Source organism: Cyprinodon tularosa, unplaced genomic scaffold, assembly GCF_016077235.1.
Source record: "Cyprinodon tularosa strain WSP-4 unplaced genomic scaffold, ASM1607723v1 ctg30, whole genome shotgun sequence".
Taxonomy (NCBI): Eukaryota; Metazoa; Chordata; class Actinopteri; order Cyprinodontiformes; family Cyprinodontidae; genus Cyprinodon; species Cyprinodon tularosa.
In genome coordinates this window covers 3890573-3917351 of record NW_024039008.1, presented here as the reverse complement: position 1 = coordinate 3917351, position 26779 = coordinate 3890573, and the positions used below count along the sequence as shown (strand labels likewise).

The 26779-nt window shown below is 38.3% G+C and overlaps 1 protein-coding gene across 1 annotated transcript; it reads right to left on the bottom strand.

The window, feature by feature from the left end:
- Positions 1-1306: 1306 nt before the first annotated feature.
- Positions 1307-26180, bottom strand: kif14 (kinesin family member 14). The gene is made up of 29 exons (XM_038291767.1): positions 25022-26180; positions 23698-23952; positions 23527-23608; positions 23284-23382; positions 22941-22993; positions 22822-22852; positions 22577-22684; positions 22384-22500; positions 20898-21016; positions 20063-20235; positions 19354-19501; positions 18857-18920; positions 18559-18743; positions 18367-18469; positions 18080-18237; positions 17837-17984; positions 16705-16851; positions 14841-14973; positions 14487-14580; positions 14138-14276; positions 13553-13659; positions 12563-12660; positions 10938-11171; positions 10638-10825; positions 10032-10184; positions 7405-7527; positions 7222-7296; positions 3568-3715; positions 1307-2536 (listed from the first exon to the last, which is right to left on the bottom strand). Exons 1-29 carry the CDS (start codon positions 25954-25956, stop codon positions 2163-2165), a joined length of 4791 nt encoding a protein of 1596 aa, XP_038147695.1. The 5' UTR covers positions 25957-26180; the 3' UTR covers positions 1307-2162.
- Between the last annotated feature and the right edge of the window lie 599 nt (positions 26181-26779).

Here is a 26779-nt window from a genome sequence, read left to right as displayed (position 1 = left end):
GAGTTTTAAGGGGTTAAAAGGTGGGAACTCTCATCTTATTCTAAAAAAATTAACAAATCTTTCCTCTTTGAGCCCAGATTCACGGAGGTCGAGAGAGGTCGTGTCCCTCAGGTACTTTTTCACGGTGCTTTTCTCGAGAAAACAAGTTTATTTCCTCATTATCTAAAGATAGAGAAAGCCGTTTTATCATTAGAAAGCCGTTTTCTTGTCATAACGAGATGTTTTGTGTGTGTCAAAACTGTTACATCCTTCAATACCACAACAGCTGGAGAGGATTTATAAGTATTAGTCATGGCAGCCTATGTGTAATTCTGTCAATAATCCAGTGTTTAACGTTTAGGCAATGAGACGATGTTGTTGGTTTGATGATTTGCTTCCACTTCTGATTCATAAGCAATTAGACCTATGCCTCCGGCGCCTTAGTGCCAAGTGTTTTCTGAACAGCCCCGGTTGTTATGCCTGAAACAGGTATAAGATGCATTAACCCCCAAAATTAGTCCAGATTAAAGATATTTATTTTAAAAAGTCAGATTTGTTTATACTGTATTCTATGCAATCCAATCATCCACCACGAACTGATGAGTGAAAAGAAAAAGGAAACTAAAAATCTATTATTCGCACCGACTTGGGACCACGACTGCACAACTACTGGCACCGCAGGCATGGATGGACTGGGAATCCAGGGCTGTTGGCCAGCCTCATTCATTACTCATACAGGTCAATCATCTCATTATCTCGAGAAATTAATAACTGTTTTCATGTGATAACGAGATAATTATCTTATCCGAGAAAACAATTGTTAAACCATGATAATGAGATAGTTATATCAATATCTCGAGAAGGCAAAGGGAGAAAAAAAAAAGTCAAGTACGACTGCTCTCAGCTTCCGTACAGATTATAAGAATTGCCTTTTTTTTTTTTTTTACCAAACTACTTATGGCCATCCAGTTTTATTTGGAGTTAAAGACCATAATGTTGGGTGTTTTCGCTTTTCCCTAAAATGGTCGCAGGATTAGCAATTCCAGACGATATGTGCTAAACCTGCATTTACAATAGAAGTTGTCACATTTACCATTTACAAGTAAGCATTATTTAAAAACACATAAAGTAAAATATAAGGAGAAAAAGTGTTAAGTGCAGCAGGAGATTTTCACATCATCCCAGTTTTTGCAAAGGGACAAAAATACCTCTAGGCCAGCACAAAGCCTTTTGTAAATCTTTTTCTTCAATAGCAAATAAAAAGCATATTTATAAAAAATTAATGCACAGAACTATTTCTTTGCAAAAGATGCAAGATTTTGTTTGAGGGTGATAAGCTGGTTTAATGAATGGAATTTAATTAAAAAATACAAATACCAAACATATTACAAAAGTCCAAGTGAACAGATAATACAGGCTTGTATACGTTTTTCAGTAGCTGAAAACCACAGCCAAGAGCACTGCATGCGAGTGTAAACATTTTAAATTTGAAAAGAATATCTTAGTGATACATAACAGTAAAAATCTTTTCGCAACCTTTACCAGCAATGTACTGATAGATCTACATCCCTGTGAAATCAGGCCATATCACTCTTTGCAGTTGTGTAGGTGGCTGCGTTATTTTCTAAGGCAATAAAAAGAACAGAAACACAGAATATACAAATACTGGCTGAGTGCAAATTGCATGATATTGTAATGCAAAAAAAAAAAAAACTGGAGAAAACAACAAATACTACATTAATATTGTACCTTAAAAGGAAAGAAATATATAGAAGAGTGTTATGAGCAAGTTTTCTTCCTGATCAGCAAACCCGATCAGCTCTAATATAGACATATTTTACACTCTCAGGAGTGAAGTTTTAGCCTTAGCTTATAAATAAATACACTGGAACAGAAGTTTCCCTCATACCAAGAAGAGAAATCAAAGAATTCAACACTTTATCTTTTCACCAATTCTAAAGCAACAGAATTTAGTTTTTAAATATTTCAAAGGTTGTGAAAACTTTCCTGCAAATGGTGAATGTTACAAACAAATGACTTATTTAGTTTTTTTTACAAAGACTGTTTCCTGTACCATTATGAAATCCATAACTCTAGTAGGATAAATCTTGATTTTTCTTCTGGTAAAAATGTATGTATAAAATAAAATTTCAAACATATGATAAAAAACACCAAAACAGAGTTTACACCCAGTGCAAGCTGCTACTGCAAGTCACATCAGGAGCGACAGAGTACACGATCTTACTAACTACTTTATTTCTAACAGCACTGTATGTTTTAGCTCTCTCTTTGGTGGAGGAGTCATTTTCTACATTCTTGTCCGAACCAGATGAACTTCTGCTGTCGCTTTCCTGGTGGCTCCACAAGGAGGCGGATAAGGACTGCAGGGCGCAGTGGAGATCATCTCGTGCAGACATGATGGTCTGAAGGCAGGGGAGCTGCAGAGATGAGGCGTCTGCTTCCTCCTTGGACAGACCAATGATCAGCTGATCAACAGCCTTGGTGGAGGAGGAGATCAGCTCCCTGCAGCCGCTGAGGTCAGAGCTTCTATCGTTACCTGGACAAAGAGAAGTCAGACATATTTTTTATTCTTTTTTTTTTTTTTCAAATGCATATCTCAGTGGGAGAAATAGCATCAGATTGCAACTTCAATTAAATGTAGTTGTTTTGTAGTGTTAAATAACCTGATATGAGTAATTGCATCAAGCAATTTAACTAAAGAAGTAAAACAGGCAGCCTCGAGGACAAAAACTTCAAATGGGTGATAGTATTACATGGTTAACTAACCATGTATGTGAGAGTTAGGAGAGACTTAAAAGGTGGAAAAGATTATCTTCAAAGTGTTACGTTACTTCCAGAGGATATCAACTTCAAATTCCAATCTAAATAAGTAATTTTTTTCTTGAATTGAGGAGGGTGAGACACTTTGCCAATGGAACAAGACAATTTACATTTTAAATAAGAAAAAACAATTGCATTGTCTTATTTCAAGTTCATATTATATAATGATTTTATTTTAATAGAAAAAAAAATAATATAATTGGCAAATCATCTTATTTATCTGCTCAAATTAAGGTTAAATACACGTAATTTAAGAAATTTTTACTTATTTCTAGATCATTTGTGTAGTCTGAAAGGAGGTAGGACTATGTTATGAGAGGTTCCTATGACTGCAGTGATCCACTTGGATTCAGAATTACGCAACTCAAATGTTTTTGCGTTTTTTGTTTGTTTGTTTTTTTTTCACAAATTAACAGAATTGGTTGGACAATTTGATCAAAAAAGAAGTACTGCAGTTTGCATAGAGACCCTGAGATGTCTGAAAGCCTTTCAAGTCACCAACTCTCCCGCAAATAAACACTGTTGTTGGATGAACGGTGTTCCATCCCTTCATTTCCAGACCTGAAGAGCCAACGCCAAAGCATATGGATGCAATTACATGTGTTGATCTAACATCTCAGTAAAACGCTGTCAGCTTTTCCCTTTAAATCATGACTTCTCTGAGCGTTCCCTTGATGAGTTAGTCCCTCTGTTTGAAGAGGAAAAAATAAATAAAATCCTGAGCAATGGGCATTTTCCAAGAGTCACCTCGCAGGGCTGCAGACAAACAGGAATGCATCTGTTGGATGGCCTGGGTAAGCTGGAATAGTTTCACTGACGTCGTTCTCAGTTTCTGCAAATGAGCGAGTAAGGCAGCCTCTTCTTGCTCCCCCTGCACCTTCTCTAAGTCTTGCTCCTGTTTGAAAACAGAGAAACACACAAAGCGGAAAATAAAGATTATGATGTAGGGATGGACAATCAATCAATATCAATATATATTGTCAAATATTTCTATTCAATATGGCATCTGAAAATGTTTTCTGTATTTTTTTTGTTTTCTGTATAACAGCTGTGCAGCTGTAAGCTGTGCTGCAAAGCTCCAATAGGGTACATTCTAGCTACAAAATAAGCGCCCATAATTATGTGACCAAATGTCCCTGTTTTGAATGACCTGTACGGTAGCTGTCCATACAAATGTCTCCCACTTTAGCATCGGATGAATGAAAGAGATTGCTGCGTGCAGACGGAGTAGGAAGCGTGTTGCTCGTAAAGCAATAGCTGATAACGCAGCTTTAAGTTACAGAGTAGAAGACCTGAGTGCAGCCTTTAAATGGGAGGTGACCATCGACAGGGAACATTATGGGATGTGTGAATTGATCAGTTTAGTTTTCACTGAGTTAAATCCTTGCTGAGATAAAGGATTGGTTCAAACGTTGCTAGTGTTGTCCATGCATGCAAGCCCAGGTGAAAAAACAAAGGCTGGGTTTTGCTTTTACTGAAGATGAGAAGTGCATAATAAATAAAATGAAACAAAACATCATAATTCCAGACTAAAGTGTATGACAGAGCGAGGGAGAGAAATCTTAGCAGGATAATTCAAAGCAGTCCTTCATGTTTTAAATGCATCTCTACTCAAGAACACCTGATTTAAATGATCGCATTACCTCCTTGGCAGCCGCAAAAAAGCATCAAGAGCCTGTTAATCACCTTTTCATTCATGTCAGGTGTGTGGAGGCAGAGCAAACCCCCCCCCCTAAAATATGTAGGCCCTGAGGTCCAGGGTTAAGAAACTCTGATTTAAAGAAAAAGAACATCATTCACTGCCTTCAGGGCCGACAAGGGTTTATTAAAAGTGATCTTTTTGAGGATTAATTGGAGACCTTAGGTCTGTATTTTCAGAGCTAGTTATGAGTTATTAGTTGTTTTTTAATTTATTGTAGTGATTTTTTAACATAGTCTTAGTTTTAGTCTTTTTTGAACATATCAAAAGTCAAAAATGAAACAATGAAGAAGATGATAAAAAAAGAGGTGAGAAGCCATGGACTGAGGAATATGAGGAGGGAGAGAGGAATGCCTGGTTAAAGGTGCATTTCATCTGTTGAGCTTGAAAAAACAAAATAATTGTAGAAGTTTTTTTTTTTTTTTAAACATTTTATATTGAAGGAGTTTAATGGATTTGACAAATTTCAGAAGGTTTTACAAGCTTCTGTTGTGGGCTTTCTATGGAACAATACTGAGGCTTTTAAATTAATCAGATTGATATCAGAATTATGTTATACTGACCAAAATTACAAAATATATCCTAGTATAAGTTTTGGTCATATCGTCTAGCCCTAATGTAATGCAACAACAAAAATGAGAAGAAAAGTAGAAGGCAAGTCTTTGTAATCAAGCTTAGTGAAAAATATGAATCTGGGGGGAAAAAAAGGCATGCAAACTTACAGACTTTAACTTAAATGGACTTTGATAGTTTTTCCCCCCAATTTAATAAAGCATTACTTTGTTAGTTTAAACTAATTACAAACTAGATGCTTAAAATTTAGAATAAAACAGTTTAAAACATGTAAAGCTGAGTGCAAAAGTGAGAAAGCCCTTAACCATTCAATAAATAAAATATGCAGTAACAGTTTTATTAACAAAAATAAATAAGATGACCATGCGCTGCTGATAAATGTCATAGGATTTTTTTTTTTATTACCCTCTCAAACTAAGCTTTTTTTAAAAATTGCTATAAGCAGCAGAATGCTTAAAATATTGACAACATTATCTGCCTTAAAGTCTGATTTATACGGAGCCCCTAAAGGGACATGGAGGAAAAAATTAACTTTGCGAGATTCCGCAATACTTTTGCGAGATCTCGCAAAAATTAAGCTTTTGCGAGCTCCCGCAATACTTTTACGAGACCTCGCAAAATGTTTTGCCGTGTCAGCGAACCGGAAGTAAAACAAACACACAACAGTGGAGGTGCAAAGTGTACTGCTATGGGAGGATAATACGCCCATGTGTCAGCTACAACCATGGAGGATGATTTGGAGAGGTTCTTAATTTCTAGAGAAGTCCAAAAACACGACATTACATGAATGAAGAGAGACAAGGTCAGTATGCAATCCTACGGAGCCCCTAAAGGGACATGGAGGGAAAAAATAAACTATTGCGACATCTCGCAAAAAAAATTAACTTTTGTGAGGTCCCGCAATACTTTTGCGAGATCCCGCAATACTATTGCGAGATTTCGCAAAACCATTGCGGGATCTCGCAAAACCATTGCAGGATCTCGCAAAAGTTCTTTTTTTCCCCTCCATGTCCCTTTAGGGGCTCCGTAGATTTCATATTCGTTTAATAGCAAACCGTATGTAGGATTAGGGGTGGGTATTGCCAAAGGAGTCACGATTCGATTCAAATCACGATTCACAGGCCACGATGCGATTCTATCGCGATGCATCACGATACTTGAATTATTGCGATGCATTGCGATATTTTCTCCTCCATGTTTTGTTTTTGAATGACTCGGCGCAGTAGAAATGCTTGTGACACAAGGCAGTGTGCATCAACACATCCGCAGCGACATCTACTGGACTGGAAGTTATATTACACTTGTTTTTGGCTGATGTTCACCAACCATTCATGCAATTTTATTTACTCATTTTTTTTTTTTATTAATAATCGATACTTGGCGTCAAGAATCGATGCAGTAGATCATGAAAATTAGAATCACGATGCATCATCATGACGATTATTTTGCACACCCCTATGTAGGATATTGTTGCTTTCCTGTGGTGGGGCAAATCCTGTCTACCAAAAAGGGGGCAATGAAAGAAGACCTCTGTTGCTTTAAACAAATATAAGCCATCTGTTTCAGGCTGTGTACACAATAAAAAGTGTATAGATAACAAGTTGAAGTAAAAAAGTGACTTCATACATGCAGCTGGATCTCCATCCACATTACCCATAAGCAGAGCGCTGTGCTGCTTACATGTTCAAAGGAAGTCCTGACAGAGGCCATAAGTCCACTTTATTTGGCTACAGTGACATCAAGGAGGCAAATGCAGCACAGTACAAGTGTCCATTACTGGTTCAACAAAACCATCAGGTAGTTTGTGTTGCTAAGATAACTTTAAAGCCTGTTGGCTGTGACTTACACCACTTCATTCAACACATTTATCACATGAACGACTGTGGAGGGATGAACGTGTAGAGATAAGCTCAGAGAGCGTTGAGCTTTACAGTAGCAATAAAGGCTGAGTGGCATCTTTAACAGGGCTGTCGTGGGAGTGGGTGTTAATCTGTTTCATTTTAAACTTGTGTCAAGGCAGATGGATTGTTTCAGCTCACATGGCAATGTTTTATGTTTTTTTCTAAAAGCAGCTGCCTGCAGTGTTTTAGGATGAACGATATAAGCCGGCTCGTTTTCCAGATACTCACCGACATATGGCACTGAATGTAGCTCTGCAGGGAGCGAGACATATCAAGAGTTTTAGATTTTAGGCTTTGGAGGATCTATAGGGAGAAATGAAAGGCATCAAAAGTTAAAGCGTTGATTATTATTTTCTTATATTAGCAATGACAACCCTTTTTTTTAAAATAAATGAATTTCTGATGTCTTACTGGGTTTTTGGGATATGACAGCTGAGCATCTCTGAGCATTTCTCTGGTAATTGCAAGGCTCTCTTCCAGAAGAGAGTGCACACCCTTACTGGTTCCCATCATCAGACAGTTTAAGAGTGACGGCTGAAATATAGAACATTAAAGAGATTAAACATGAATACGGATGTTACAAAGGCTACCAGGCATTGAAGAACATAGGAAAGAAGCTAAAGCTAAAACAAATATTAGTGATAATTTGGTGTAAAGTCTCGAGTAAAAAGTGATTGTATTAGTATTGTAAAACTCTTAAGCTTGGCCAAAATGTCAAAGTGATATTGGATAGAATAAATAAATTAAAACCTCTATGTTGAACCATTAAAGGGTTCCAATTAATATCAGTTTCAGTCTTAAAACAGTCTTTGGCCTGAAACATCCCTGTTTTGGTGAATCAACCGACTTGGGAGCCTTAATTGTCATGGCCTTTATCAGGGCTGAAACAATAATCAAATTAAATGTGATTAAATGGTTGCTGAAATAATCATCAACTAATTTAGTAATCAATTAATCGCTAACTAGAGTATAGAGAACCTTAAACATGTCTTTAGCCGACAGAGCAACCCACTAAAAGCAGTAATCATACCAACATTGTAAAAAATATCTAAACATTTTGCATTTAAAGAGGTCATGGAATGCAAAATTGAGTTTACACTGTCATAGATGAATATAGTATAGTTCAGTGGGTGAAATGGATGGACAGATAAGTTCAAACCCCATCGACACCTCCTTTCTCTGCAAATCTCACTATTCTAAACTTCCACCATAAAACGTGCGAATCCAAACGCGAAGCCCCGAGTAGACGTAATACTCGGGGATGGTGCTTTATTTGGTTCTGGCCTGTACTTTTGTCACGCCCCGATATTGACATGCAGACCAGCCCGCTGGTTTACTGGCCCAAGGGAGGGGTATGGAGTGTCAACTGCTGGGCCGCTGACTGGACTGGACCTCAGCATGAGCCATGAGCTGCCCGTCCTCAGCCGGAGGAGGGGGGCTGGGGACCGGTAAGGCCGGCAGGGGAAACACTGGGCTGCTGGTGTCCAAGCTACCGTCAGCAGGTCGGGCGCTCCGTCCTCTGCTGGCTCCTTGCCCCCTCTGCCGGGGTTCCCGGACCAGCCCCAGAGCCAACGGCTTGATTCAAAAGCCCGGTGTGTTTCAACTACTGTACGTTCTGCACTGTAGTCGACCAAAAATCCCCGACGATTTCGGAATTCCCCCCAGTAATTTTTTTTTAGGTATGAAAAGTAGGACATGTCCGGGAAAAAGAGGACATCTGGTCACCCTACCATATCAACAATTTGAGGTTTCAGTGAGTGCGTGCTTGTTGCTATGATGCGTCTTTGCTCAACAGCTTCATTCGTTGTAAACCAACCAATCAGCGCACAGCTCATCTAAATATTCATAAGAATACCATAAAAGGAAGAAAAACTTGTCGTTTCATTCTAGGGCTTTTAACCAGACTTGCATTAGGGCTGATGGAACAGCAAATATGCCATTTTCAGCCCAACCGATGTTATACACCCTATTAGGAGACCCTAAGGACCAAATACCCTCTATAATCAGTCTTTGACCTCTTTAATATAAACAAAAAGGTTTTCTCCAGTCAATATGCTCTATCCAAACCTCCTCAAGTGGAAAAGGTTTAGTATCACCTGGTTTAATTTAGTAAAAAATCTTATTTTAGAAACCTCTGGTTATCTGATTATTAATCAATTAATCAAAGAAATTATTGACAGATTAGTGGATTTGCAAAATAATCGTTAGTTGCAGCCCTAATCATTTTATTATCTATGAAAATAATGAAACCATGGATATAAAATATGCTGGTTATTGCAAATAAAAATCGTAATAAGGTCGAAAACATTTTTTTTCAGCTTATTAGCCTGAAAGTTAAAGTTCAGGTACAAATGGGCCTTCAAAAGGAATAATGACTGGAATCCCCCTAATTAGTTTTAAAATGGATGAAAAACAACAAAGTAAAAGCGTAAAAATGTCCATAACTTTATCCAGATAATTCAGTCAGTAGGAATGGGCCAAAATTCCAGAAAAGTATTAAGTAACTTGTTAAAGGCTAACAGTACATTTAACTTAAATCATTCAGGCTAAAATGTGCCATACCAACCTTTAAGAAAATAGAAAACATTTCTTAAGTTTAAAGAATAATAAAAAAAAAAAACACTACAAATAATCTCTAAAAACAGATCTCTATGATTTTAATAGCATTTAGCACAAAGATGTGATGCTAGTCCAGACATAACATTTATTCTGTTTTTATATGTATTTTTTCAAAGTGCAAACATCTGGTTTGAACTATATTTCTACATACCAGGATATATTATCATACTGTTTAAAATGAATCTAAATTTTTTATAGTTTAATTTTTTCTAAGACTTTATCAAGAAAACCAACAACCATGAACCTCTGATTATTTCTTCATGCAGACTCAAAATTCTTTCTCCAAAACAAATACATAAAAAAAAAAAAAAAAATCTGCATTTATATCATTAAAACCCAGCTTGTATTTTCTTACTTGCTTTGTACAACGTCAAAGCTTGAACTTGTGATCATTTTCTGTGGTCCTGATTCCAGCTCACCTTGCCTGTGGCCTGATTGTAAAGCGGCGTGACACCGAGCGGCGTGCCTGTCACCACAGCGAGGTGGGCAAGCGCTTTCATTGCTGCATCCAAGCACTGGCTGCTTTTCCTCCGTGACTCCTTCACCATCGATGAGATCTCAGATTCACAACCCTGGATTTGGAAAAAACATTTTCTTTTTACGTCCAACATCAGGCTAGCATAAACAAACAGATGGAATTAAAATTAATCAAACAGTGAATCAATGAGAGTCAACACAACAGTTGATGAAGTCTGAAGGGTCAGTAAATAAATTAAAATGCTTCAAAATATTAAAAATCAGGGTTTAGGGGTAAAATAGTCTGTTTAGAAAGCAGGAGTTGTCAGGAATGTAGATTTCCTTTCCATTTATTCATGATCTGTGTGGAGCTCAAGGCTGAGAATTCCCTCTGCTTTGCCATTTCCATAGACGGAGCTCAAACAGCTCAGAGCAACTCAGAGCAACGACCTGTCAGTCAGCTCAGCATTTTGATAAGCCGCTGCATGTTCATACTACACTTAATTGAAAACCATTTTATCAGCTTAGACTTCGTCTGAAAATAGTTTTATATAGCGGCATATATTTACCTGAATGAGCATTTGGAAGAATCCTCCCATTTTCTTGACTTGGCTTTTAAGTTCTTCAGCAATAGTGTAGAGCAAGCCAGAGGAGGGCTTAACACTGGCCAGCCAGTGCATGGTGACAAACACAGCAGTTTCTAACGCTGTAGTGGCCTTGATCAGCTCCGTCCTGGCGACCCCGTTGCACTCAAACACTTCACAACGATGAGGAATAATAAAAGTGTACAAAATACGAGTCAGCATCCATACTACTGTAATGAATACTTGTCTTTAAAGAAAAATAATAAAATAAAAGAAGTCAGTTACCGCTGTCCTGGCTGTCATCATCTAGGCCTTCATAAAGGTCAGATATGGTTTGGACAGCTGTGTATGCCACGTTCAGATCAGACATCAGTCGATCTGCCAGGGACTCCTCCGTTTCACTGCAGCTTCGCAGACAAGCCACTGACCGGCCTATTAGATCTTTGCATATGCTGGGAATAGCGGGTTCAGAGGTGCTTGAATGGTTGAAGGGAGGTTTGACTGCTCCACACATCAGCCCTGAAGTGCAGATAGGAAGAAAATGTATGAGTATAGCCTGTGTTCATTCAAGGTTTTTGCAAGCTCTGTAAACTTATTTTAAGACAATATAAAACCTTTAGAGATCACAATGTTGCAGTAAGGCCTAAATTAAACATGGAATATAGTCAATCCGTAGAATATAATTTTGTTTATCTGACTTCCTGTTGTTTTATACCCTAGCATGTAGGTTTACTGCTTTAAATAGCTAATAATAATTTAACTTTATTGATCTCACATTAGAAAAATTTACCTCTGCATTTAACCAATCCCCTTGGGGAGCAGTGGGCTGCCACCATGGGGCGCCCGAGGAGCAGTGTGGGGTTAAGGGTCTTACTGAGGGAATGGCAGACTGTGGGAGTGGGGTTCGAACTCAGAACTAGGGTTGTAAAAAGTATCGAAACTCAAAAAAGTATCGATACCAAAATGTTGTATCCGGATACAATACTCATTTTTAAAAGTATCGATACAGTGCTACCACCAGTGGCACTTAAGCAGTCATTCATCTAAAGTGCAGAATAGAGGAAAATGCACTTTTAGAACACTGTTTGATTGAATAATTCTACGCACTTTTCAGTTTCAGACTTTTTTTTTTGTAACAGGTGCAGCTGCTGAGAATTATTTTTGTTTTTTAACCAGTTCGGCTAGTGTCATTGTTATGTGTGCAAAGCATAGCCAAGGAAGGAACACTTAATTTTAATTTTATAAGTTTTTTATCAAGCTTGCTTAATATTGTGCACAGCATACAACCTTTATTGTATTTATTTATTGTATTTTATTTATTAATGAAAATTTTCTTTGTTTTTATCCTTGTGGTATCGAAAATGGTATCGAGTATCGAATATTTTCCTTAGTATTGGTATCGAGTTGAAAAGTTTAGTATCGTGACAACCCTACTCAGAACCTAAGGTTTCCAAGCTCTATGCCCTAACTACTAGGCCGCCACTCCCCATTAAAACATCCTCTACACAATATAGAGTGAGTATCAGAGTTAAGCCAATTAAAACCATGGGATAGTTTGCTGTTCTAAAAATTAAATAAATTATGAACAAATTTCAGATTTAACAAATTTGAAAATGTTTAAGATTTTTTGAACTTAAGTAGAAATGATTAAAAAAATAATAATAAAAAAAAAAGATTCCAGAACCCACAGAAACATCACTCTGTTATTGCAAGAGCATTCATTTGAAATTCCTTACAAACTGGAAGTTTCAAAACACTTTTCCTTTTTACTAAACTACAATTTCTTTCATATTTGGTAAAAAAATAAAATAAAATAAAAAATAAAACAAAAACCCACACAGCTACTTCAATGAGCGCAAAGAAATATAAAACTACTGTTTTGGGTCAAGAAAGGTGGGGAAGCCTCCTACCAGCAGACTGGGAGGAGTTGGTGAGGCTCTGAATCGGATGGACCCGGATTTCATACAAACGTCCAGAGATTCTCTTGGTCTTCAGAAGGCTTCTGCTCCTAAACTCCCAACCAAACATAAGCTTTGTGAGTTCAAATACGTTTGTTTCCATTTATATAAAATATTGTGGGAAATGGCTTCAATTGCCATTTAAAATGCCTCTCCACCAATTACAAATAGGTGATATTTTATATTGTTTTATTTCTAGCAAGATACTTTTGCATTTTGTTTACCTTTAAATGTGAATAAAAGCAAAGTGGGAAACTCACAGAGCAATAGAGTTGGTAAGGAAACATTTACAGACTGACAGCAAATGGAGGGTAATCAAAATGTTGGTTAGTTTGTAAGAATTTTCTGTAAAGAGGGAGGGAAAAAAAGGAAATATAATGTCGAAGAAGTCAGGAAGAAAAGCATGATGGAGCTACAGACTGTGAGAAATATTTTATTTATCCGGATCTGATGCAGAACTGGGCCCCAGCAGGCATTATTGCCATGAATAACAACACTGTGGGGGAAAATGGTGAAATATTAGAGTTCCAGCAGGCTGTGTGGATATGAACATGTAGGTTTATGAGGTGTGAAGTTTAAACAGGGGTTCCTTAATCCCACTCCCATTTTAAACATCCTGCTCTGGCCTGATGGAAAAGACACAGAATGGAATACAAGAAGAGAACGAAAGAAAAAGTCAAAAGGTTGTAGATTATACATAAACCATCAGATTTCCATGTTTTCACCAATTAGATTGTCTAAGCACATGTTTGCTTATTCATGCAAATCTGGTTTTAAACCACCACATGAAGGTGAATAGTAATGCTATGACCTCAGAGAAAAGTGGTCTTTAACCTGCAAACAGGATTCATGCAACTGAAGAAGAAAGCAATTCCTGCACATATAAGGAAAAAAAAAAAGAACAGAGGGTCTGCTGGGTAAGAAGAGGGGCTGGATAATTACCTTCGGCGAGAAAAAGAGGAAGTGGAGGCAGAGGAGGCTGATATATCTTGTTCCCACTCATCATCAGGGTCATAAAACACATCGTCATCTTTAGAGGCGGAATCCCCCTGCCGAGAGTAAAGCAGTGCTGACAAGCTCAGTCTCACTTACTCAACTTAATGAGAAAAGCACTTCAAAGTGAGGCGGCTTCCCTCCGTCAGGCATAAAACAAGCCAATCTGGACTGTAAATAAGGTCAAATGGCAGGAAAACAGGTAATTACGTGTGCGGTGTCAGTCTCTGGCTATGCAGAATGAGGAATAGTGAAGCTGGTTGTCTGTTTTCCTCAACACACTGCATGCAATAACTTACACCTTTTAACATGTTTATTACAGAACATCCTTTAAATTCAAATCTGACACATTAAAGACCAGATAATCCTAAATAAAAGCTCTTAAAGAAGCAGAAGCAACCTGAGACAGCCAAAGAAAAGATTGCAATGCATGTCAACATCTTGGTGTAAGAGCGGAATCTGATAAAACAACAAAAAAATAAAATAAATGCTGGATACAATTACATATAAAAGCTAAGCTCATGCAAGACCAACCTGCTCAATCTCTCTCATGGCAGCCATGTTGTTCTGGAACTTATCCAGGCTCCAGAAAGTAGAGATTCCCAGCTTTGTGTTTTGAACTCGCACTTGAAGCCCACCTTGCTGCGTGTTCTCTGCCTCAAAGCTTTCATGTCTAAAACGTAAGAAAAAAGAAGAGATTGATGGCTGATGTCAAAGAATTGTTCTCCTCTTTTCAAAATTGTGACCTGTTTCATTAAAACCGTAATCGGTCAGACAAAGTGTAAATAACATCTTATAATGCAAACAAAATCGAGAATTTTTTATCCCCTTTTTGAACAAATGTTGACCCTCCCTAAAACCTCCTAAACTCCGCCTCTCCCACCTGCTGAAGAGCGTATGTTTCTTCAGTTTAATGCTGATTTTATTGGCCTCCTCGATCATCAAGGACAGCTTCATGGCATCCCAGTGTGGAGGCGCTGTGATGCAGAAATAAAACATCAAGACAAGACACTTAGCATCTCAAAGCTTAGCATTCATAAAAGGAAGTTTTATGTCCCCAACCATCCACTTATATTTTAAAACATAAATGCCCTAAATACCCTTAAACAGAAAATATGATTTGATCTCTACCACCAGGACAAAATTGTGACAGTTTTGCATGAAAGTCATGTTGAATGTTATGAAATTCTTAACTGCAGCACTTTTTCCTGACCAGCTGGAAGCGGTTCAAACTCACCACTCCTGGGAGTTTGTTTCTCCCTAAGTGCCCTTCTCTTCTGCATCTCCTCCAGCTCCTTGCTGATCTTTCTCTTCTCCGCCTCAAGGGCCTCCACAATCTTAGCTTGGCATACTCTCTGTTCCTCCATTGCCTTCAGTGAGTCACAACAGAAACAGCCATAACATTTAGACCTAAGAAAGACTATCATAGGACTATAAAAAAACACAAACCAAAAAACCCTAGTTGAAAAAATCTAGAGTAATGATTTTTATTTAATACCAAGTTTGAATTCTTACTCAGAAATTAAGGGAATAGGAGACTAACGATACTAAAGAATGTGCTTATTTGTGTAAAAACAAATGCATGACAAAGAAACTTAAAAATATAAACTTAGGACAAATACAAAGGGTAATCTAATTGGAGATATTTTGATTATATTATTCCTTTAAAATAAATACAAAATAAAGCTTAATCTCCTCTCTGGTTCTTCATCCTCAAAGATTCATTAGCAGAACGAGAATAGGTATTTTTCTACAACACTGATGAATGGATGGAGCGGAAAGAGAAAGGTTAGGACAAGAAGAGAAATGATTCAATCCTGAAATACACTATATTGCCAAAAGTATTTGCTCACCCATCCAAATTATTGGAATCAGGTGTTCCAATCACTTCCATGGCCACAGGTGTATAAATTCAAGCACCTAGGCATGCAGACTGTTTTTACAAACATTTGTGAAAGAATGGGTCGCTCTCAGGAGCTCAGTGAATTCCAGCGTGGAACTGTGATAGGATGCCACCTGTGCAACAAATCCAGTCGTGAAATTTCCTCGCTCCTAAATATTCCACCGTCAACTGTCAGCTGTATTATAAGAAAATGGAAGTGTTTGGGAACGACAGCAACTCAGCCACGAAGTGGTAGGCCACGTAAACTGACGGAGCGGGGTCAGCGGATGCTGACGCGCATAGTGCGAAGAGGTCGCCAACTTTCTGCAGAGTCAATCACTACAGACCTCCAAACTTCATGTGGCCTTCAGATTAGCTCAAGAACAGTGCGCAGAGAGCTTCATGGAATGGGTTTCCATGGTCGAGCAGCTGCATCCAAGCCATACATCACCAAGTGCAATGCAAAGCGTCGGATGCGGTGGTGTAAAGCACGCCGCCACTGGACTCTAGAGCAGTGGAGACGCGTTCTCTGGAGTGACGAATCGCGCTTCTCCATCTGGCAATCTGATGGACGGGTCTGGGTTTGGCGGTTGCCAGGAGAACGGTACTTGTCTGACTGCATTGTGCCAAGTGTAAAGTTTGGTGGAGGGGGGATTATGGTGTGAGGTTGTTTTTCAGGAGCTGGGCTTGGCCCCTTAGTTCCAGTGAAAGGAACTCTGAATGCTTCAGCATACCAAGACATTTTGGACAATTCCATGCTCCCAACTTTGTGGGAACAGTTTGGAGCTGGCCCCTTCCTCTTCCAACATGACTGTGCACCAGTGCACAAAGCAAGGTCCATAAAGACATGGATGACAGAGTCTGGTGTGGATGAACTTGACTGGCCTGCACAGAGTCCTGACCTCAACCCGATAGAACACCTTTGGGATGAATTAGAGCGGAGACTGAGAGCCAGGCCTTCTCGTCCAACATCAGTGTGCGACCTCACAAATGCGCTTCTGGAAGAATGGTCAAAAATTCCCATAAACACACTCCTAAACCTTGTGGACAGCCTTCCCAGAAGAGTTGAAGCTGTTCTAGCTGCAAAGGGTGGACCGACGTCATATTGAACCCTATGGATTAGGAACGGGATGTCACTTAAGCTCATATGTGAGTCAAGGCAGGTGAGCAAATACTTTTGGCAATATAGTGTACAAACAGTGTTTTTAGTTGCGCTGACCTGAGCTTCCATGTGGAGACGGAAACGTCTCCTCTGGGAGTCCACCTCCTTCTCCAACTCCAGCTTGGCCACCTTCAGCTCAGCCATCTGGGTAGCAACCCTTTGCTGATCCATTTCTTGCTGTCGCTTTCGCTCGTTTTCCTTGTTCTGATAATAATAATAATAATTTAAAGAAAATGTGAAGTTGCATATTTCAGTTTGCAGTCTTTATATTAAAATATACTTTAAACAATCCTATTTATTTAAAAACATTTACATCAACATTTTAAAGTCCCAAATTCGCAGAAAAAAAGATGTTGACCTGTCCCCTTGTGGACAAAGTGAGTACTACACTTGATAATGTCCCTCATTTCAGAATCAGAAATACTTTAATAATCCCAGAGGGAAATTACTTTTGTTACACGCTCCAGTTACGTATATATATATATATATATATATATATATATATATATATATATATATACGTAACTGGAGCGTGTAACACAAGATAATAAAGATACAAATAAAAATAAAAGAAGAGAGATTTAGAACATTGCGGCTGCAAATACCTCCCTAGAAGCTTTGCATTAAATGTAGCACGAAACCTTATATTGCAAAAAAAATTAATGAATTATATGATTAATTAATTAATTCAAATCAATTTGCTATGTTTTTTTATGCTTAAAAAAATTTAATCAAAAACTGTGTGTATTTTGTTTTGCAGATGCCACTCGAAAAATTGGATTATTGAAACATTTTTTTTAGTTCAGCAACCCAATTCTTTAAGTGAAACACATCGTATAATTAAATACATAAACTATGATCCTTTCAAGTCTTTATCTATGTTAGTTATGATGAAAAAAAACTCCACGTAAGATAATATGGCCTGTACAAATGTTTAAACATATATATTTTTGATATATATTTTGAAAGATATTTTTAACCTGACAAAGTAGTCTTTGTATGTTGGATTTACAAGAAAAATATGGACTAACAATTAAAAAACCCTCAAAAACTTGGACAAGTTCAGTTAAATTTATCCACACTGATCATAAGATTTTAATGTTTATATGTTTATGTATCTCTAAAAACCATCCATGTGATTTTTTTATTTTTATATTTTGTATCAGGGTATGAAAGGTTTTAAACCTACCAGCTCTCTCTCCAAAGCTTGGATCCAATTTTCATAAAGGGCCCTCTGGTCAGAGAGCTCTTTTTGAGCCACCTCTTTGGCCATCTGAATTCCTTGCATCATCTCCTCTTTTGCTTTTAAATGAGCTTCTTCGATTTCTGCCTCCAGCCTGAGGAAAAAAATAACACAAAAAAACAACGTATAACCTAAAGGAATTTTGATATTACCTGGTAGATTAAATTAAAAAGCTTCTTTAAAACCTACTCTGCTCTTTGAGAAGCAAGTAGCTCGTTCTTTGCGAATTCAAAGTCTTTTTGTCCATCACCAGCTCCTGTCCAGCATGAAACACGCTTCCCAGACTGCACCTCTGCTGGATGATTGAAGCGAAAGTAGTGGTCCCCACCCAGGATAACTCTGTCACCCTGGATACCACATATAAAATAAAAAATAAAAGAAATTAACATGTGCATAAAAGTGTCTCATTGTTGGCAGGATGTTTGCTGTAGTTAATCTGCCATAATGGAAGCTAACAAATATTTTTCAGTACTTACATGATGTAGCACAGTAGATTCAGAGATGAGGTTCCCATTGACAAAGGTCTTAGCGTTGTCCATGGGGATGATGCTGACAGTATTATGTATGTTGGATATGACACTTAAAGAAAAAGGTAAAATATTGAAATGTAACTTAATGTTTATTTAAGTGAACACTGTATTCCTAAACTACCAGGGTCGGATTCTCACCAGTGGCGATCAGCGATAAGGGTTCCAGTCAGCTGAATGTCATGAGTGGAGTCCGGTTTGAGCTTCCCTACAGTGGTCCGGCCCTCTTTGATCATATAGAGAAGCATCTCTGACAGCTGAGGGTCCTCGTTCAGGTTCACCAGGTTTGGAAGACGATTGTCCACTTTGAACGTCACGCCTACTTTCTGATTAAATAAAGAGAGAAATACTTGGAGTGTTTCCTTTGCCTACCCTTTTTAAACAGACAACTTTAAGTTTTTGTACTCATCGTTAAAAGAAGGGGAAAATAAATAAACACCTGTAACTCTTTGGTCTCCTCCCGTTTTCGTATTTCTGCTTGCTCAAGCTTCTCTCTCCAAGCTCTGCAAAAGTAGTGAATCAAATTAAAGCTGCATTAATCAATCAAAATAAGGGAAACTGCTGTAAACTGATATGCAGGGGCAAAGATGTTAATATATCATGTAATATTTCTCGTAAAATGAAAAAAACAAAAAACAAACCAAACCTAAATTCTGATTTTAAATAAAAAAAAATAAAAAAACACACGTAGAAATTATTTTAGCTCTGAATTTTTCCAATAAAAGTGTCTTTTTCAGTCACTTGATAATGATAATATCCAGTTGTGTGTTAAATACTGTGAAACTTCTAATGACACTTCCACGGCGCTGACAACCAGGTTTTTCTATATTGTTATTGTTTGCATTCTTCTAACCCAGACCCCTGAACTTATCCTATCAGGATTCCAAAAAGCAGAGAAGCTATAAGAAATGTTAGGATGATTGCAGCGATGCTAACCGGTTGGCTTCAAACATTTCCCTCTCTTGCTGACAGAGTTTATTCTTTAGAGTGTTGATCTCCTGCTGGAACATCCTGACTCTCTGTGGTTCAACCCCCTGGGAGCTCATCTGGGCCGCACGCAGCTTCTCCACCTCTGCCTTCAGCTCTAGAAAGGTAAGAGTAGATGGTTTGTAATGAGCAAACAGCAACAAAGAGTTGCATGGAAATGTTGTAAGGATTTGATTAATTTTACTTTAGAAATATTCAAATATTGTCATTGACCTAAACCCCAATCTGATGATTTACATGAGGCTTTGCTCAGTTAAACGAGTCTCCCACAGAGCGATGAGGTGAGCTAAATCTGTAGCAAGAGCTCCCCTTAGTGCTAAGAAGATCTAACAGCACCACAAACGTTGCATGAAAAATAATACTTGCATGGCAGTTAGCCGCTATGTGCCACTGACAGTGCATAAATAAGGGCAGGAGGCAAGGTTAGGGCCACACTTTAATTCAGCTCGAGAGCAAAGGAGGGAGTGAGAGATAAATGTGAGGGCAGGGTGCAACGTGGGGAGGAGAGAGGATGAAGATAAAACTTTCCAGAGATAAAAAAAGGCAGCGGAAGAACAAAAGTTCTGACGTCTGAAGAAGTAATAAAGGAAACTTCTACTCGATAAGTTCAAAGAAAGAAGGTGCACTAATTTGATTGTATAAATTGTGGAGGTCTGACCTCGGATCAGCTTGGCGCTGGTGTCTTCGTTGACTTTGGCCACATTGATGATTGTGCGGGCCTGCTGGGCATAGCGCAGCGTGCTCAGGCTCTCCTCCACATTGGTGGCAGCCGGGCTAACGGTGGCAATCATTGTTGTCTTGGAGTTACCCCCGAGGCTCTCCTTTAACAGCCTGTGATACAAAGAAGAGAAAAAATAAAACCCACATTTCTTAAGAAAGTTTTGGCCTAATTTCTAAGTCACTGAGTTCCCTTTACAATTATTGGTATCCATGTTAAAATCGTGTTAAAAAATATACTTTTTCTTTTAATTCAATTATCATTATCTCCCAATATACATTTAGAAAAAAAAATAAAACCTTTCACTTGAGTACATTTATTCAGCGGGAGAAAAGAATAAAATCCTGAGAAACAATATGTTGAACAGAAATCCAATTAGTAGTTTAATTAATGCAAATAAAAAAGTATGACTCAATGAAAGACAGGAGAACATGCTATTTCAGTAAATCTGCTCAGAATCGTTTATATCTGTTCATGAGTCATGAAATGGCTGCAAAGCAGTTATGAACCTCAATCTATATAGTCTAAGCAAAAAATTCTACATTTTCTAAAACAACTAGAAGAGTGAAAACATTGAGAAGGGCAAAGAGCTTAGCATCATACTATGGGGCTCACAGTATCCCTAACAACCACTTATTTTAAGGGTTTAGCCAAATCTTCATCATGAGGACCGACACATTTAAAGGGTAGCATATATAGTATAAACCTGGCTTATTGGTTCAGTTCATGGTTCTCTTTCTGAGGGATGAAAGCTCCACGTTTTCAGCATACTTACCACGTGAGAACAGATTCTCTGTACGGGATAAAGACCTTCTTCCTGGTGAGCACCTGCTCTGATAGAGCAGAGATCACCTTTCCAAGAGTTAGCAGGGATTTATTGATGCTGGCTCCCTCCTGAAAAGGTAAAAGAAAATAAACTTTACTTTTTAAACGTATACTTTATATTACAATTGAAGCCATTTTAGTTTATAAAATATAATCAATTAAGTGAAAAGATTAGTGTGACGTTGCACCTGGCCCCTTTCTGCCTTAATATTACTCCTTTGTTTCTTGTTTTTTCCCCATTTTCCCTCTGATAAGCTGGTTAGAACCTGCTGCACTGATTATTTTTTTTTTTTTTAGATCCGTTTTACATTTGGTATGAGCTTTACAGTTTTTCCCTTTCTGGGGTCCAAATTATTACTTTTTATAATGATCTGTCCCAGGACTCATGTCATCCTCCCAGCCTTTCCATGAGATTTAAACTCCTGCTGTCCCTTTAATGATGTTGCAGGAATCTCATACCACATTAGCAAATGCTGGTTAGCCGCTCTGATGTCTTTATAAACTTTTAGGGACTTCTTTAGGGATACTGCTTTCTGCTCTGAATAAACTAATAAAATGTAGATTGTTTTAAAGCAGCCAAACCTAATCAAGGCAGATTGTTGTCTGAATCTTCTCCTTTTTACAGCTTGCTTACATTTTTTTTAATCACTCACCAAACTCATAAGCTGCTACAATCTTCTCACTGAAGGCTTTAAACAGCTAACTTATTTATGGGTTCACTCTTGGTTGAGCCGACAGTAAAACCAAAGTAAAAGTCTGAGGTTTAATCAGCTTCTTCAAAATACTTGGTAATATTTTTATTCAAACAAACCTGATGCAAAAATCTCATTGTAATTTTGACCACGTCTAATGCGGAGACATGCACAAGTGTTCATTGAGAGTTCATTTTCCTTTTCTTTTTTTTCTTTTTTTTTTTACAGAAAATATTGAAAAAAACATTTTAGCGATTATTTTGAATATCAAACTTTTACGGATTAATAACCACCTTAAGCTAAAATGTCTGTTTTAGTACACTTTTCTCTGCGTTTTATGTTATTTCAGCAAGTGGCATATGGTGGAGTCTGTATATTCACCACAGCCATAATTAGATTTCTAAATTAGTTGACCATTATTTCAATTAACAATTAAGTGATTCATTCCTAATTTAAAAAAAAAAAAATCTATATCATGTGAATTGTTCAGGGTTAATAAATCTATTTGAAATAAACATATGGGAAACACCTAACTGCAGCAATTAGGTGTCCTATTTTTTCATGTGACTAAAGGTCCAGCAATCTGAGAGGTGTTTATTTCATCAATGTGGACTGATATCATGCTATTTTTTATTTCAAAATTAAATAAAGGAATGGTGAAAACAAAATCAGTTCCCAAACTGTCTTTCTTTAAGTAGAAAGACTACAGGAAGCAGAGGTGGACATCCCTGCTCTATTGCATACCCTGAGTCTGTCCCCGCTTGTCTGGGCTGTGCTGCTGCGCTCGCTGCCTGCGAGGTCCACCAAGTTGATCCTGCTGGAGATGCTGTGGTCATGTTCCTCTCCCTCCACAAACTCAGTCTGAAAACACATAAATGTCTCTCTGGATGATCTATTAAAACCCGCCCCAGGTTATTGTGTGACAGTGGGTGCATACCTTAGTCTGGGTCATAACCAGGGTAAAGACAGAGTGAGATCTGGAGCTTTTGTCATTCATTCCTGTAGCTGCTGTGGCCCTTTGTTTGTTACCAAGCTCCAACCAGCCCTGTAAGATAAGGTACTGCTAATTATGACACATTTCAAAAATTCAGAACCATCTACTTTGGTAATAATCTCAGCTTATTTCCAATTTAACATTACATGTAAGAGAAGAAAAACACCATTACAGTAGTTCTAGCTTACCTGAATGTCTCTGTAAGAGCTCACAACGTTCCTGAAAAAGTAACGAAGTAAGAGGTTCAGATTTATCCTTTTAGCTTTAATTGGAATGAGATGAACCCACAAAGAAATTATTTTCTTACGCAGAGAGCTCAGCAACATAAGGACCGTGGACTGGATGCTCCCTCACCCTTAGCTGAAAAATAAGTCCCCATTGTTATATCTTCATAATCCAGCTTCTATAATCACTTCAATAACAGAAAGGCGTTTCCTACTAGTATGTTTTGGAAACCAAACTTTCGCAAATGGGTATCATTTTTTCTGCTCTACACAAAACTTAACACAAAAAAGGCTAATTTAAAAGGAAAAAATCTTTCTACAGCCCACTGGAATAATAATACATTTTATTTGTATTGCACTTTACATTTCAACAAAATCTCAAAGTGCTAATAATGAATAAACAGCTATCTGTTAGGCAGGACTTACCGGCATCTTCCTTTGGTTTGGCTCCTCCCTAGTCACCAGCAGGTCATGAATCCTCTCATTATACACTTCAAAGTAGCTCATCTCGACATGACATTTCACCTGAAAAAGGCAAAAAATAGGTTTTCATACCTGATAGGAATAAAAACTATTTTTCTAATAACAAAATTTGCTTTTGGAGTAAAAAAAAAAACATGATTAGCCATTGAAATTTTTAACTAGCCATCCAGTTGAGTGTGAAGCTACCTCTTCCATGGAGGCCAGTTTCATAAAAAGCTCCTCACAGAACCGTGGGATGACCCCAGCCTCCTCCTCGAAGCCCATCATCCTGCAGGAAGCAGCCAAATTCAAAGCAATCAAGGTGAAAAGGTGACAGGTTTGATGGAGGGAAACTGATGCAGTGAAAGGAACACTCACGTGTATGATTTACCAGAACCCGTCTGGCCATATGCAAACAAACAGGTGTTAAATCCTTCAAAAGCCCTCTGTAACAAAGGCCTGCCCAGGGTCTCGTACACAGTCTTTTGACCTGCAAAGGTCGGATCACTGGCCTCCACCGAGCAGAAGGAGAAGTCATAAATGAAGGAGTAGCTCTGCTTGGAGTCTGGATGCTGGACGTTTGTCTCCTGGCCGTTCATGAAGATGACCTGCGAGGCCTTTTCTGCCTTCTCTCTATAATAAAGCAGAAGATACAAAACACACTTTGCTTGAATTTCTCCTCCAATAAAGTTCAAATTAAGAACAGACGAGCTATTAGGGAACTTTAGACCAGCTACATACACATAAGTACAGTGCTGTGCAAAGAGAACCTAACTATTTTTTGATAGATTTTTGTCCAATTAGAAGGTCAACATCTTTGCATTTTGTTGGGATTTATTTTCTGATAAAGTTAAACCAAATCAATCGAAATGTAACCCTCTTTCCAAATGAAAATCTTTAAAATGTGGTGCAGCAATGTATTCCACTTGGTTTCAAGTCTATTTCAGCCTTCAGCTTTTCTTTCTCTGTATTTAGCCCCATCTCTCTCTTTAAAAAAAAAACAAAACTCTGAAGTTTTCCTCCACCTGTAGAGATATCAAACATTTTGGTCTCCTGTGACCAGAGTGCCAATTCTTACATATGTCCCTTACAAGGTGTGACAAACCCGAAATATAGCGGTCCTTATCTAGAAATGATAAACATTTAAATTTTTTCCTTCTTTTTTTCCTGCATTCAGTCACTAAAAAAAGGCAGTCAACCATAGTAGTATAGAGTATAAACAGTGCGATGCTCCGGGAGATTTTCAAAGCTTGAGGTATTGTTTTTTTCTCCCATAACCCATCTGCGGTGCCATTTGCTCTCCGTTGTGCTTTTATTATTCAATCAAGTGACCTTCAAAGGCAGTTGTTTGGACTACATTTTAAATAAAAAGGAATCACAATTACAGGACTTATCCCAAATAACAATGCACACAACACTTCTGAATTTATGGTTTGTAAAAAATAAAAAAAATAGCAAAAAAATAAATTGTATAATCACCTTTTCTTTGATTGGCTTATTAAATAAGTGTCTGTAATGTGAAATGTGATTAAAAATAAATGTGACTGAATGCATAAACTTTGTTTGAGGCTCTGTAGACTCTTTAAACAGAGTGGTCCAAACATTTTGGATCAACATTTCTGCACCTTTGTTTATAGATGTGGCTGTGGCCACCCCTGGCCCCCCATCTAGCTGCACCCCTGCAAATGGGCCCTCCACTAACCTGGCACTGAAAGGTCGGACCCGGACAGCTACGGTCACTGCGCTGTTCTCCATCTTTAAGGTCTCCTGTTGCTCCTCAGTCTCCCCAGAATGGCTCAGGGATGGAGTGGACATCCTTGCAGGGTGCAGCTCCCCTTCCTGACCTGTGGTGCTTGGCTTCCTCTCCTGAACAGAAGCATGGGCTCTGGGCCCCCCTGAGGAAGCTTTGCCGGCCCTGGGAGTTGGAACAGGTTTAATCTTTTCTGCTTGTTTAACTGTGTTTTTAGGCCCGTCTTGTTTTGGTGCTCCTTTAGAAGCCAGTCTCTCAAAAACTTCTCTTTTAGCCGCAATTCTTTCAAACGGGGTCTTTTTGGTTGGCGTTTTAAACGTGGGAGCAGAATCATCCAGGTGCCTGAAGGGCCCCTTGGTGGTCAAACCTTCTGATCCCTTTATTTTAGGCCTAGTTTCTCTTAAACTTGCAGACCGAATTAAACTCTGTCTGCCGTTTGGTTCACTGAGGACTTTCGGTGCAGGCTGTGGGCCAGCCGTGCCGCTGACCCCACGCATGCTTTTATCCACGGAGGGAGTCCTGGTCCTGCGCTGCAGAGTTAGTCTCTTCTCTGGAGCAGGAGGGCTCTTCTGGCTACTTTCAGTCAAAGATTTTCCAGCACTTTTCCTCCTCGACCTCCTCTGAAGGGTGAGTCTGCCTCGGTGAGGAGTCTGCTGCCCACTGCCGCCCTTTGACAGCGCAGAAATGACATAAGTCCTGTTTTCCTGTCGGCGTTTATCAGATAACCTGCTGTCCTCAGCGGCAGATTCAGCGCCTGATATCCCATTTTTTCCCGAAGAGGTGTCTGATCCCTTTCCGTCTCTTCCGGGTGTCCTGGACGTTGATACGGACACTAAATGGTCGTAATAGGCTGTATGTTTCCTCGCCTGTACGCTAAATATAGACATCGTGATATTAATCCTCCAGATTAGTTAATTAACGGTAACTGTAAGCTTTCAAAACTTTCCTCTGCATTTAATACAGATTGAAAACGATTAAAAAACATCGAAGAAACTTTTTAAACGCAAATAGAACCCAAACTGAACTGAATGGTTCCGCTAAAAACGGAGCTACTTTGTTTATTTATTCCTTTCCTGGTCGCTTCCGCCTTCACCCGCTTCAATTTCAAATCGCTGCAGTCCGCGACCGCTGATTGGCTGAATTATAGGAAATGATTGCGTCACGGTTTTGATGCGGGCGTGCAGCCATGTTATTCTAACGCTAGGTGGCAGCACCTGCAAGCTAAATGTAAACATTTTTTCTCATTTTACCCAGTCTATTTCGTTAGTATGTTGTTTATAAATGGGGAATTAAGATAAAACCACCATTCATGTTAAGATTTAACAAACACATGCTTAAGGGTATATCTAATAAGAAAAATTTACTCAAGACAAATCTTGGTAGAAAATTTTAAAAAACTGCACGACTTTAAAACCATTAGTTTTGTGAAAAACTGTACTAAATTTAAGAAATGCTTAGAAAACACACCACTTTTTGCAATTGATATCTGTAATAGCTATTTCTTCTTCAAAGTCAGGTAAATAGAGATTTTAGGTAGAATGATGCAGCAAAACCATAAGGGTTTTATCCATCTGTTATGGAAAAACATCTGTCAGAACAGATAGGTAAAGAAAAACACATTGTCTTTATCTTTTCATTCCAAAAATGTTGGAGGGTTTAAATCCTGTTGTTTTATTTTACTTTCCTTGGAAACACAAAATGCTTATTTGA